Source organism: Muscardinus avellanarius, assembly GCF_963383645.1.
Source record: "Muscardinus avellanarius genome assembly, chromosome: 16".
In the NCBI taxonomy this organism is placed as follows: domain Eukaryota; kingdom Metazoa; phylum Chordata; class Mammalia; order Rodentia; family Gliridae; genus Muscardinus; species Muscardinus avellanarius.
Genome location: NC_137802.1, coordinates 36983620 through 36998711, shown reverse-complemented (window position 1 = coordinate 36998711; position 15092 = coordinate 36983620). Strand labels below are relative to the sequence as shown.

The following is a 15092-nucleotide window of genomic DNA, read 5'->3' as shown; positions in this document are numbered from 1 at the left end:
ATAAATAAATAATAAACTATTATTCTTTTCTTCCTTAGCATTCACGGGAAATGAAAGATAAACAATATCTTCATTTTCCCTCCCCAGCTTTTTTACTGATTGTGAGATGAATGATCAGTCCTATTTTACAGGCAGGGAAGTAGAAGAGGCAGAGAACTGTGACCAAGCTCACACGAGTAGAATGTGAGAATCAGGATCTGAACATAGATAACTACTCCTTACTCACCACCTCTTATATTCTGCTGAACAAGTCATAACAAAATTAGGCTAGCCAAACCTAATTTTTGTTTTGTTTTGTTTTTTGCAGTACTGGGGATGGAACCCAGGGGCATTCTACCTCTGAGCTATACCCCCAGCCTTATTTTTTTATTCTTTATTTTGAGAGTCTCACTGAGTTGCAAAGGGCCTCACTAAATAGTAGCTGAGGCTGTCTTGGAACCCTGATCCTCCTGTCTCAGCCTCCCAAATACTGGGATTACAAGCGTGGGCCACCACACCCGGCCAAACCTAACTTTTATAAAATAGTGGCTAATACTATTGAAGAAAAGCAATGCAGAAACACGGGGCATCTCACCATTTAATACTGCTTCTTAGCCTGAAACTGAGAAGAATGTTACAGTCCATACCTACGTATAGGTTGAAACTGAGACCTGTTCAAAATCTCAGCATTCTTTCCAAGGATTTTTCTCATTTGGAACACATCTTCACCTGAAAGAATAAAGAAAATGTATTTTAAATGAATTTTATAACCCAGATTGTCATCTTCATTCCCTAGAATTTCCCTTCCTCTGGTCTAGAATGAGAAATAATCTGAATAGAAATGTGCTTCCCTAATTGGGTTTGGATTGAGTGCTGTATAGGAGGCTTTTGCGCTGAAAGTTTATTTTCCTTGCTCACAGGGGAGAACTATATTCTGACACTCGGAATACAATCAAGCCATTTACTGGTCTTTCAGTTAAAACCACACAGTTATTTCTGAAGACAAATGTTATTTTGTCTTTTCAATTATGCAAACTGACCCAGTTCCTGTCCACAGACACCAGGGGGCGTTTAAACCAAGGACTGTTTGTTCACGAAAGCTTCCAAATAGAAAGGCCCATTAGAGCTGGGCATTCCCAGGGCGCTGACTGTGCCTCCTGGCCATCAAACACCATCTAAAGAGAGGGGGCAAAGTGGGGCCTTGAGTGCTGAGGCGCTGGTTCAACTGTCCTCTGTTCTCCTCAGCAGCAAGTGTCTGAAGTTATTCTGCTCTCATTCTCAGTAAATGCTTTTCAGATCTCTAGAGAAACAGGGCTGGTATCCATTTTCCTTCCCATCACTGAACTATCCTAGTTTATAGAGATGGAGGCAGACAGAGCAGCCTGCCCTGATTGCAAATGCTGTGGCTCCCCCACTCCTACCCCACTCATAAGATCCAGGTGGTCTGGGAAGCACTAGCTAGAGCATCCAGAACAAGAGGCTCTGAAAATCCACTAGCAGAGAGACACTGGGGTTCCACTCTGTGACTCTTTAATTTATTTCTTAGAGGAGGAAAGGTCTCTTTGGCTGTTTCAGAGGTTCAGTCCTTGGCTAGCTGGACAAAGCAAACCCAGAGTGGCCAGGCATAGCAGAAGAATGCCACTCAACCCATGGTGACCAGAAGCAGGGAGAGTGAGGAAGGGCCCCGGGGACAGACTCAGGGCTATGTCCCCAGTGACCCACCTCCTCCAGCCATGCCCCACCACTGAGTCTTGCTATACTGGGGACATGAGACCTTTGGAGGACAGTCCAAACTCAAACTGTAACACTGATCCCCTGCTTTGCTTCATATGAGGCGACAGTATGGCCCTTGGATGAGGTGGACTGCCCACGGTAAAGAGAAAGTCAATGGCAGAACAGGGTTTAGAACTCCACGTGCATCCCATTGCACTCCTGTCATGTCCCCTGCTGTGGAGGGGAATAAGGATCTGGGACCTAAACAGAAAAGGCAGGCAGAGAACGGCTGAAAGAAGGGAATGAAGTGGGAATCCAATACTTCTCCATGTACTTCAGATGTTTGAAGGAAACTTGCCCTGATTTTTGGCCCTACCACTTCTCAATCCCCTTCAGCTCTCCTCCAAACGTAAGTGACCACATTCCAGCCAGATCTGCAAAAACTGATTGTGGGCAAAACCTCTGCAGGGAAAGGTGGGTGGCCCAAGACCCTGGGCTTTTTTTTTTTTTGGTGGCACTAGGATTGAACCACCTGATTTTACTTCTTATTTGAAAACAGGGTCTCACTAAGTTGCAGAGGTCCTTGCTAAGTTGTTGATGCTGGCTTTGAACCTGCAATCCTCCTGTCTCAGCTTCCCAAGTACTGGGATTACAAGTGTGCGCCACCATGCCTGGCTGACCCTGGGAATTTTTATTTATCTTTTATTTTTATTTTTTATTTTTTAGTGGTACTGGGAATGGAACCCAGGGGCACTATACCTCTGAGCTACACCCTCAGCCCTATTTTTTAATTTTATTTTATCTTTTTATTTCAGTACTAGGGATGGAACCCAGGAGCATTCTACCTCTAAGATACACCCTCAGTCCTACTATTTTATTCTTTTTTTTTTTTTTTTTTGGTGGTACTGGGGTTCCTGGAAGCCCTTCTACCTCCGAGCTACACTCCCAGACCTATTTTATATTTTCGAAACAGGGTCTCTTACACCAGCGCGGCTGGCTTCGAACCTGCGCGATCCTTCTGTCTCCGCCTCCCGAGCGCAGAGATTACAAGCGTGAGCCACCAAGCCCGGCTTTATTCTTTATTTTGAAACAGGGTATCACTAAGATGTGGAGGGCCTCACTAAGTAGATGAGGCTGTCCACAAACTGCGATCCTCCTGTGTTAGCGTCCCAAATGCTGGGATTACCAGTGTGTGCCACCATGCCCAGATGTCTTTCTTTTTTGAAACAGGGTCTTAAGTTGCAAAGGACCTTGTTAAGTAGTTGAGGCTGTCTGTGAACCACAATCCTCTGGTTTCAGCCTCCCAAATGCTGGAATTACAAGGGTGCGCCACCACACCTGACCCCTGGGAATTTTTAATACATATCCTAATAATTTAACTGTTCATTTAAAAGCTAACATCTTTTTTGGGGTGCGTGTGTGGGTCTGTGTGTGTGTGTCACTGTGGATTGAACCCAGGGGCATTCTACCTCTAAGCTACACCCCAGCCCAATTTTATTTTTATTTGAAAACAGGGTCTCTAGATTCATGAGAGTATCACTACTTACTGAAACTGTCCTCAAACCTATGCTCCTCCTGTCTCATCTCCCAAGTACTAGGATTGCAGGCATGTGCCACTATGCCTGGCTAAAAGCTTACACTTCTTAAAAGTGCTCCTGATTCTGGCAGGGGCTTTAATCAAGTAGAGTTGGAAGCTGGGGTGTGCAGTGGGAGTGAGGGAGTAAGTTCAGAACCCCACCTGCCTGTGTTCAGGTTGAGATGTGACATGACCATGGACAGCTACGTAGCTTGTTGGGTAGATAACTAATTTAAAAAACACACAGTTAAACTGAGCATAGTGGTGAACACCTGCAATTCTGGTACTTGGGAGATAGACAGGAGGGTCACAGGTTTGAGACAAGTCTGAGCAACTTGGTGAAACCCTCAGTATCTTAGGAAGACTATGTTTCAAAACAAAAAATTGAAAAGGCCTAGGGGAGCCAGGCAGGGTGGTATACTCTTGTAATCCCAGTATTTAGGAGGCTGAGACAAAAAGATTACAGGTTTGTAACCAGCCTCAGCAACTCAGGCCCTCAGTAACCTACTGAGAACCTGTTTAAAAATAAAAAATAGAACCAGGCATGGTGGCGCACACTTACAATCCCAGTACTTGGGGGGCTGAGACAGGAAGATCACAGGTTCAAGACCAGCCTCAGGTACTTAGTGAGTCACTCTGCAACTTAGTGAGACTCTGTTTCAAAATAAAGGATAAAAAACAGGGCTGGGAGTGTAGCTCAGAGGTAGAATACCCCTGGGTTCCATCCCCAGTAGCACGAAAAAAATTAAATAAGTAAATAAAAAAATAAAATAGATCAGAGGTAGAATGAATTTAATCCCCAGTACTACAAAAAGGAGGGTCTGGGGTGTCCCTCAGAGGTATAAGGCTCCTGAGCTCAATCCCTGGAATAAAACAAAAAACATGGATAGTTGGGTGTGGTGGCACATTCTTGTAATGTTGAGAGGCTGACACAAGAGAACTGCAAACTAGAGGCCCACTAGGTAACTCAGTGAGAGACCATTTCAAAAATAATTTTTTTTTGGTGTGGTACTGAAGACTGAATCCAGGGGCATTCTATTTTCAAACTACACCCAAACCCAATTTTTTATTTTGAAATAGAGTCTCACTAGGTTGGTGACAGCCTACGTTGCTGAGGCTAGTTCTAAACCTGTGATTCTCCTATCTCAGCCTCCCAAGAACTGGGATTACAGGCATGCATCATCATGCCTGGCAGAATAAAAAATTTAATTAATTAATTAATTCATTCATTAATTTATTGTGGTGCTCGGTATGAACCCATGGGTATTCTGCCTCTGAACTACACCTCTAGCCCAACTTTTTATTCTTTATTTTGAAACAGGGTCTCACCAAGTTGTGGAGAGCCTCACTAAGTAGCTGAGGCTGGCCAAAAACCTAGAATCCTCCTGTCTCAGCCCAAGTACTGTGATTAAGATAACTGCATCTTATGTGTGCCACTAAGGAGCCTAAATCTACTGATTCTAGCTGGGTGTGGTGGTGCATGTCTGTAATCCATGTACTTGGGAGGCTGAGCCAGGAGGATTGCAGGTTGGAGCCTCAGCAAGTAGTGAGACTCTCATCAATATAGTGAGACCCTGTTTTAAAAAATAGGGTTGGAGGAGCCAGGTATGGTGACGCACACTTGTAATTCCAGTTCTTGGGAGGCTGAGACAAGAGGATCACAGGTTCGAGGCCAGCCTCAGCTACTTAGTGAGGCTCTCAGCAACTTAGTGAGACCCTATTTCCAAATTTAAAAATGTATATATAAAATATAGGTCTAGGAGTATATCCCAGAGGTAGAAAGCCCTGAGGTTCCATCCCTAGTACCGCAAAAATAAAATAGGACTGGGGGTGTAGCTTAGAGGTAGAATGCCGCTGGGTTCAATTCCTAGTTCTGCCAAAAGGAAAAAAAAAAATCTACCTCAAAGGTAGAATGCCCTTTGGTTCAATCCTTTGTAATACACACACACACACACACACACACACACACACACACACACACGAAGGAAAAAAAGCAGTAACTACTAAAATTATGTGATAAAAATACAAAAGAGGTATTAAGAACAGTATGGGATCTCATGAAGCTGCTGAGGAGCAAAGGATTCATTCTAATCTTGGGAGGGCATCACTGAGTCTAGGTTTTCTCATCAGTTAAATGAAAGACCTGGACAAAGTTACCTCCAAGGACCTCCCTTCCATCTCTAAACATCTGTGATCCAACAGAAAGTGAGGGCCAATAATTCTCAAAGGAATCTGTGCTTGGGCTTACCATAGTCTTGATGTTGGGCAAATGTACATTGTATTCCTTCAAAGTTCTTTTCTATGGGACTTGAGGTCTACAAAATAACAAAAGAAAAGCAAATAAAGGAGGTTCACTGGAGGTAGACTGAGGAAAAAGCTGACTGAGAATTTCCTGACATTCTTTTTTTTCTTCTTTTTGTGGTGCTTAGGATGGAACCCTGGGCCTCAGGGATGCCAGATAGGCACTTTGCCATTGAGTTACATCCCCAGCCCTCTTGATGTTCTTAAACCTTGAAAACCTCCAATAAGATCCCACATTTTTTCTCTTTTGTGGCACTGGGGATGGAATCCAGGGGCATTCTACCTTCAAGCTACACTCCCAGCCCTATTTTTATTCTTTATTTTGAAACAGGGCCTCACTAAGTAGCTGAGGCTGGCTGTGAACCTGGGATCCCCTTGACTAAGCCTCCTGAATACTGCGATTACAAGCATGCGCCACCATATTCAGCTTTATTCTTTACTTTGAAAGAGTCTCACTAAGTTTCTGAGGCTAGCCATGAACCTGAGATCCTCCTGTCTCAGCCTTCCAAGTACTGGGATTACAAACCTGTGCTACCATGCCTGGCTCACCACATTTTTTTTTATGGTACTGGGGTTCCTGGAAACCCTTCTACCTCTGGGATATACTTCCAGACCAATTTTTTTAATATATTTATTTGGAAACAGGGTCTCTTAAGCCAGCGCGGCTGGCTCTGAACCTGCGCGATCCTCCTGTCTCCGCCTCCCAAGCACGGGGATTACAAGCGTGTGCCACCATGCCCAGCTCACCACATTTTTTATAGAAAGAACAAACCTGTTTCACGGCATTAAGTACTTATTTGTGCGATATGCTCCTCTCAACAAGCCCTCCCTCCACCTCCTACTGCCAAGAGAAATTTTGTTAATTTTCTTCATATCCCTATCCCCTACTCACCCCAATCTTTCAACAGATATTTTGGTTGTTGCAAGCTTTATCAGAAGAGTAAAAAAAGATTAAAAGAAAAAATAGCCCAGTATGACCAACTACTCTGTGAAGTGAGAACAACAGTTCCTTTCAGGGGAACTCTGTGACCAGAAGAGAGTGAAAAGGGGTCTTTTGGAGAATTGTAAATGTTTTGTTTATTTGGGTGCTAGTCACCTATGTGTGTTCAGTTTGAAAATTCATTAACTGTACACTTAAAATTTGCGTACCTTTCCTTATTTTACACTTTACATATGTAGGTGTGTATATGCATTTTTCTTTTTATTAAAGATTTTTTAATGTCCCAGGCTATACTATTAAGAAGATTTAATAGCCAGACGTGGTGGCACACGCTTGTAATCACAGTACTTGGGAGGATCTCACAAGTTCAAAGCCAGCCTCAGCTACTTAGTGAGGTTCTCAGCAACTTAGTAAGACCTGTTTCCAAATAAAGTATAAAATAGGTCTGGGAGTATAGCCCAGAGGTAGAAAAGCCCCTGGGTTCCACTCTCAGTACCACGAAAAATAAAAGAAAGAAAGAAAGAAAGAAAGAAAGAAAGAAAGAAAGAAAGAAAGAAAGTAAAATAGGGCTGGGGATATAATATATAATATAATATAATAGCTCAAAGGTAGAATACCTCTGGATTCAATCCCCAGTATCACACACACAAAAAAAATATTTTTCAAATTAAAAAAAATGTAGCCAGGTGTGGTGGTATATGCCTATAATCCCAGTTCTTGGGAGGCTGAGAGAAGAGGATCAGGGAGCAGCTCAGTGATACTTTCAGCAACCTAGGTAACCCTGTTTCAAAACAAAACAAAACAAAACAAAACAAAAAAGAGCTGAAAGTATAGTTAGGAGGCAGAATGCCCCTGGATTCAATTCCCAGTACCACCACCACCATAGCAACAAGGAAGAAAAACATGTAAAATCACTAGTAAATTGACATTGAATACTTTTATGTGTACACTATTTTTCTCAATAAAAATTATTTTATAAAATAAAGCAGCCAGGCATGGTGGCGCACACTTGTAATCTCCGTGCTTGGGAGGCGGAGATAGGAGGATCACGAAGGTTTGAAGCCAGCCATGCTGGCTTAAGAGACCCTGTTTCCAAATTTTAAAAAGTATAAAAATAGGTCTGGGAGTGCAGCCTGGAGGTAGAAGGGTTTCCAGGAACCCCAGTACCATCAAAAAAAAAAAAAAAAAAAAAGAAAGAAAGAAAGAAAGAAAGAAAGAAAAAGAAAAAGAAAAAGAAAAAAAGCAACATGAAACCTGAAATTGTACTTTACCCTGAATATAATTTTTACCTCTAGAGCTAAATTTTCTTGAGCCGTGGAGGAGTAAAAATATTCATGGTCTGGAGTTAAAAATTCATCTGTTATGTCCTCAGAAGACTCTGGCGAACAAGTTGATTGTGCAGACTGATCCTATTAAGAATGCAAGAAATCTCTTTTAAGTTGCTATTCATTGTAAACAAATACATTTATAGTTGAATTAAATGTTAATAAAGGACAGTATCTAAAGGAGTCACCAAGCCGGGCGTCGTGGCGCACGCTTGTATTCCCCGCACTTGGGAGGCGGAGACAGGAGGATTGTGCAGGCCAGCCTTGCTGGCTTAAGAGACCCTGATTCCAAATTTTAAAAAATATAAAGTAGGTCTGGGAGTGTAGCCCAGAGGTAGAAGGGTTTTCAGGAACCCCAGTACCACCAAATAAATAAATAAATAAATAAATAAACAAACAAACTCACCTGACACACTGAGCTGCTCCTACCTGCCTTCGTGGTGGGGTAGTTGTGAACTGCTTGGGTAAGTATAGAGGAATGCAAGTCCTGCATCTCATATACAGAATGAATGGGGATTAAATTACTCTAAATTTCTAAGCAAGAAGAGAGGACCTAGACAACTCAAGCTGAGGACCAAATATATATGTGTGTGTATATATATATATATATATATATATATATATATATATATATTCACACACACACACACACACACACACACACACACACACACACACACACATCTGGCACTGGGGATTGAACCCAGAGGCTTTCTACCTCTGAAATACACCTGTAGCCCTATTTTATATTTATTTTTTTTTCCAGTACTAGGGATGGAACCCAGGGGCATTCTACTTCTGAGCTAAGCCCCCTGTCCTATTTTATTCTTTATTTTGAAACAAGGTCTCACTAAGTTGCAGAGGGCCTAAATAAGTAGCTAAGGCTGACCACAAACTTGCCATCCTCCTGTCTCAACTCCCAAGTATTGGGATTACAAGTGTGCACCACCACGCCCAGCTTTTTATTTTTATTTTGAAAAGGGTCTCACTAGACCTGAGATCTTCCTTCTCAGCCTCCCAAGTCCTGAGATTATAGGCATGTACTACTGCCCCTGGCTGAAATGGTGTGGTTTTTAAAACTTACTTTTTTTGTGTATAACTAGAGATTGTACCCAGGGGCCATTTACCCCTGAGCTATACTCTCAGCTCTATTTTATTTCTTTCGGTACTAGGGATTAAACCCAGGAATATTTTGCCTCTGAGTGAACCCCCAGGCCTATTTTGTTTTTAGTCTGAAACAGGGTCTCACTAGGTTGATGAGAGTCTCACTATTTGCCAAGGCTGTCCTTGAGCCTGTGATCTTCCTGTCTCAGCCTCCTAGGTACTGGGATTATAAGCATGTGCTACCATACCCGGCAGGACCAAATTTAAACACCCTGATCTCTAAAAGGCACTGATGCAGTCTGCATATTGACTGAGGCTACTCAGAACTTGGGAATTATTCAGGTATTAGAGTTGAAAGGCAAGTGAAAGAGCCTGATTTTTAAAACAGCAATGCAACCTCAATTAATGAAAAGTAAAATATTAAAAAATTAATGGAGCCTCTCCACTCTACCTCTTCTTTATCTGCTCATTTTGCTACATTCAAGGGATTACTTGATGACTGGTTCTCTCCCCCACCTTTAGGCAATGCTGCTCAGAGATTTTGTGGCATATGTCCTGGAACACTGCCTTTTTTTTTTTTTTTTTTTTTTTTGGTGGTACTTGGGTTCCTGGAAACCCTTCTACCTCTGGGCTACACTCCCAGACCTATTTTTATATTTTTATTTGAGGAAACAGGGTCTCTTAAGCCAGCAAGGCTGGCTTTGAACCTGCGCGATCCTCCTGTCTCCGCCTCCCAAGCGTGGGGATTACAAGCGTGTGTGCCACCACGCCCGGCTGAAACACTGCTTTTGCTGTACCTTCCCCTCCCTGTGCTTTTAGGAGCTGCTCCCTTATCCTCGCATCCTCCACCTCCCTAGACTAGTCCTGCTCCTCCAGCCAAGTCAGTGTGCTCCATGTGTGTCCTTCTAGCCCTCACGTATAGCAAGATCTTACACATGACTGTAACTGTGTTTATATGTGTATATGGTACTGGGGATTGAACTCAGAGGCATTCCACTTTCGAACTACACCCCCAGCCCAATTTTTTTATTTGGAAACAGGGCCTTATTAGGCAGATGAGAGTTTTACCTGCAGAGGCCATCCTTGAACATGTGATCCTCCTGTCTCTGCCTCCCAAGTACAAGGATTATAGGTATATGTACCACCATACCTAGTATAACTGTGTTTTTATACCACATCCTCAACTGCTGTTGCTGTTATTTATTTATTGTATTTATATTTTTATTTTTTGCAGTACCAGGCATGGAACCCAGGGGCATTCTACCTCTGAACTACACCCCCAGCCCTATTTTTTATTTATTTTGAAACAGGGTCTCACTGAGTTGCAAAGGGCTCACTTAGTAGCTGAGGCTGTCCTCTATCTTTGATTATCCTGTCTCAGCCTCCCAAATGCTGTTGCTCTTATTTAATTGACTATGGCCCTATATATCTGACTACTGTAGGTTTTATTTTGTACTGTAACGCACAGCAACAATTTGGCTTACTTTTTAGAGCCTTGGAGTCCACTGGGCTCTCGAGTCCTTATTACTTACACTGTAAAACTTCTCAGCTGCCACAGATGCATCAGAACGTGCTTGAAAGGCTTCACTTGGCTCTGGCTGCTCATTTTTTCTCAGGGACGGATGCCTGATACCTAATGATTATATCACAATCAGGGCCATGATCACTCCGTGATACTCAGAAAACATGGAAGGGACAAAAGACAGAGTAAGAGAAACAATACATATGTATTCTGCCAAGGGTGGCCATGCCCCATGTATTAAGTTCAGTACAGACAGTGGAGCATGACCCACTGTTTAGCATGACCCCCAAATGCACCCCTGAATTACCCACCCTTTGCCCACCCATTCAGGAGTGATGCTTGAAAAGAAATAGATTTTAAATATCAAAAATCTCAGCCGGGCGTGATGGTGCATGCTTGTAATCCCCGCGCTTAGGAGGCTGAGACAGGAGGACCGCACAGGTTCAAAGCCAGCCTCAGCTACTTAGTGAGGCTCTCAGCAACTTAGTGAGACCCGTTTCCAAATAAAATATAAAATAGGTCTGGGAGTATAGCCTGGAGGTAGAAAGCCTCTGGGTTCCACCCCCAGTACCACAAACCAAAAAAAAACACCTCAACCCAATAGATTTCTTGCCCAAGATAAATGAAAATTTTATTTTTGATAAATGGTCATTTTAGGTGTCCTTTCCTTTGATTCACAAACAACTATGAAATTATATCCCATATTACAAGATAAAAATAGTTGGGTTTTTTTTGGCGTGTGTATGTGTTTGTGGTACTGGGGATAGAACCCAGTGGCATTCTGTCTCCAAGCTACACCCCAAGCCCTACTTTATACTTTTGTCTTGAAACAGGGTCTCATCAAGTTACTGAGGAACTCACTAAATTGCTGAGGCTAGATATAAACCTGAGATCCTCCTGTCTCAGTCTCCCAAGTACTGGGATTACAAGTGTGCACTTCCATACCTGGCTTGGTTTTCATTTCTGACCTGTAAATCTATAAACGTATAACAATATTTGTCTCTAGGTTCCTCTAGCATACATAGACTCTGGATTTATTTTCATCTTAGAATACAATACAAAGAAACAAGTGCAGGGCATGGTGTCCACCTCCAGGTAAGGAAGGTTTGATTCCTTTGTAGGTTAGACCTAGGACCAGGGTCAGGTCGTGGAAATTATTTTCTTTATTTGGATGAGGGGGTCCTGCTTCAGTAATAGAAAAGCACATGAGCCTCTAGGTATCTTTTCCCATGGGGAGCATAGTGGAGCATGAGGGGTCTGATGCTTTCCCTTGAAATTCAAGGTTCCCTCCCAGAAAGGTAGAAAAAGAAACAGGATGAAGAAAAGGAAATAGGCTGAGTGCATTATTTTTGAGAGAAGATAACTTGATAGAGCTCACCTCACCAATTCCCTGAGCTGAACTTACCGGCAAAGCCTCGAGACCCAAGCTGTCTGCCATGCCTGTTGCTGTCACTGTTGTCCACTCTGCCAAATCGGCCACTTCCTCCAGGTTCATCATTTTCCCTGTGATACTCCACAACTCTCTGCCAAGCTATGTTCTCAGGACCTCTACTCGGGGGCTGCAGCAGGGGAGTAGGCTTGTTTTCAGCCTCACTTTTTACAGTCAAACTACTTTGAGGATACCAAGGAGGTATTGTGAGCTGCCCGGTAGCTGCTTTCTCTGCCATTTCTTTCACCTCCACTGGGCACAAAAGAAAACAGTATTTACAACCTCACTGAGAGTATTGAGAACAAAAGCTTTCATCTTAAAAAAAAAAAAAGAGGTATAATACTATGAAAGCCCATAATGTAACAATAATTTCCTTTTAGCTGGGTGTGGTGACACATGCCTATAATCCCAGTATTTGGAAGGCTGAGACAAAAGGATTACACGTTTAAAGCCAACTTTAGGAGCTGGGCATGGCTACTCACACTTGTAATCCCAGTACTTAGGAGACTGAGACTAGGGGATCTTAGGTTCTCGGACAGCCTCAGCTAGTGAGGCCCTCTGCAACTTAATGAGACCCTGACTCAAAATAAATAACAAAAAATAGGGCTAGGGGTGTAGCTCAGAGGTAGAATGTCCCTGGGTTCAATCCCCAGTGCTGAAAAAAAAAAAAGAATAAAAAATAGGGCTGGGGATGTAGCTCAGAGGGAGAATGGTAGAATGCCCCTGGATTCAATTCCCAGTATGGAGGAGGAGAAGGAGGAGGAGGAGGAGGAGGAGGAGGAGGAGGAGGAGGAGGAGGAGGAGGAGGAGGAAGAGGAAGAGGAGGAGGAGGAGGAGGGGGAAGAGGAACTTTGTTACAGTTCTAAACAGTTAAGCTGGGCATGGTGGAACACGCTTGTAATCCCAGCATTTGGGAGGCTGAGACAGGAGGATTGCAGTTCATGGACAGCCTCAGCTACTCAGTGAGGCACTCCGCAACTTAGTGAGACCCTGTTTCATAATAAAGAATAAAAAAATTAAATAGGGCAGGAGGTGTAGCTCGGAGGTCCAATGCCCCTGGGTTCCATCACCAGACCCACAAAAATAAATAAATAAATAAACATTTAAACACAGTTTGTGTGCTTAGAAATATAAATCAGGGAAAAGCCGAGCGTGGTGGCACACACTTGTAATCCCAGCATTCGGGAGGCTGAGACCTGAGGATCGCAGTTCGCGGACAGCCTCAGCTACTTAGTGAGGACCTGTGCAACTCAGTGAGACCTGGTTTCAAAATAAAGAATAAAAAATAGGGCAGGGGCTGTAGCTCGGAGGTTGAATGCCCCTGGGTTCCATCCCCAGACCCGCAAAAAAAAAGAAATATAAATCAAGGAGAAATATACTTTATATTTTAATTTGTTTAAAAGAACCCATGACTTTATACTCACTTTTCCATTTTAAGTGTATCTCTCCATCATCATCATTATTTCTTGATTTTGCATTATAGGTTTCAGAAGACATAGATTCCACATGGATCCTAAATTCATAAGTTTGGGGGAAGGAATGGGAGAAGGTGACAACAAATACATCAGTTTGTTCAATTCTGAGAGAACTCAAAGCCCACCAGCGAATCCAGACTGGTCCTCTAGTCCCTGAGCCATTCCTGCTAGTGCACGGGCTCCTGCCCACCACCAGAGGGCACAAAACTCCCAGGCGGTCAGATTGCAAGGCTCCTTAGCTAGTAAAGCCCTGGCAAGGGCTAGGTGACCCAGGGGGTCCCTGTGCATGGCTTGACATGGGGAAGGGTATACTATTTAGCTGGGTGTCATTGGCTTGGGTACTGGACTTCCTAGTCCTCCCCTGTCTGAGAAATGAAAGAACTGGGCTAGGAGAGAAGAGCTCTAAGATGTTTTGAGTTTTTTGTTATTTTTTTTTTTCAGTTTCCAAGTTTTAACTTCATGATTCTAAAAATACTCTTGGGAGCTGGGCATGGTGGCACATGCTTGTAATTCCAGAGGCTGAGACTAGAGAATCATGGTTCACGGCCAGCCTCAGCTACTTAGTGAGGCCCTCCACAATTTAGTGAGACCCTGTCTCAAAATAAAGAATAAAAAATAGGGCAGGGGTTGTAGCTCAGAGGTCGAATGCCCCTGGGTTCCAACCTCAGACCCACAAAAATAAATAAATAAATACATAAATACATAATTAAATAAATAAAATACTCTTGGAAAATTTCCCCTCCCTCCTTCCCTCTCTTTTTTCTTTTTCTTTTCTTTTTTCTTTCTTTCTTTTTTTTTTTTTTTTTTCAGTACTGGGGCTGGAACCCAGGGGCATTCTACCTCTGAGCTACACTCCCAGCCCTATTTTCTTATTCTTAATTTTGAAACAGGGTATCACTAAGTTGTGGAGGGCTTCACTGAGTAGCTGAGGCTGTCCACAAACCTCAATGATCCTCCTGTCTCAGCCTCCCAAGTACTAGAATTAAAAGTTTGCTACCATACCCGGCAGTCTTTCTTTTCTTTTCTTTCTTCTGTGTGTAGTACTGGGGATTGAATCCAGGAACATTCTACCTCTGAGCAACACCCCAGCCCTATTTTTATTTGATGAGTCTCACTACTTGCTGAAGCTGTCCTTGAACCTGCGATCCTCCTGTGTCAACCTCCCAAGTACTGGGGTTACAGGCATGCATCACCATGCCTGACTTACATCAGTGTGTTTTATTCTGATGAAGGGAATTGCAATGAATCACCTAACTGGCACTAGCGGGGTTGACACCATTGACAGAAGCAAATGGGGTAACTTTAAAGTTTAAAAAAAATTTTTTGCAGTACTGAAAATTGAGCCCAGAGGCATTCTTCCTCCAAGCTGCACCCCCAGCCCTATTTTTTATTTTGAAACAGGTTCTAACTTGGGAAGCTGAGACAGGATCGCAGGTTCAAGGAGAGCCTCAGCAATTCAGTGAGACCCTGTTTCAAAATAAAAAGGGCTAGACGCCGGGCATGGTGGCACATGCTTATAATCCAAGCATTCGGGAGGCTGAGACCGGAGGATCACGGTTCGCAAATAGCCTCAGCTACTTTGTGAGGACCTCTGCAACTTAGTGAGGCAGTTTCAAAATAAAGAATAAGCCGGGCGTGGTGGCGCACGCTTGTAATCCCCACTTGGGAGACTGAGACAGGAGGATCGCACGGGTTAGAAGCCAGCCTCAGCTACTTAGTGAGGCTCTC

The 15092-nt window shown here is 43.2% G+C and overlaps 1 protein-coding gene across 1 annotated transcript in view; it reads right to left on the bottom strand.

Annotated features, from left to right (window-relative positions):
• The window catches only part of TEX14 (testis expressed 14, intercellular bridge forming factor), a gene marked incomplete at both ends in the record, with an annotated part of 133108 nt that overhangs the window by 45555 nt on the left and 72461 nt on the right, over nt 1–15092 (bottom strand). Inside the window, 6 exons of the mRNA XM_080714030.1 lie at nt 627–708; nt 5544–5583; nt 7799–7918; nt 10471–10571; nt 11866–12141; nt 13314–13402. Of these exons, the coding sequence (XP_080570156.1) occupies nt 627–708; nt 5544–5583; nt 7799–7918; nt 10471–10571; nt 11866–12141; nt 13314–13402 (708 nt within the window). The remainder of the gene's footprint in view (nt 1–626; nt 709–5543; nt 5584–7798; nt 7919–10470; nt 10572–11865; nt 12142–13313; nt 13403–15092) is intronic.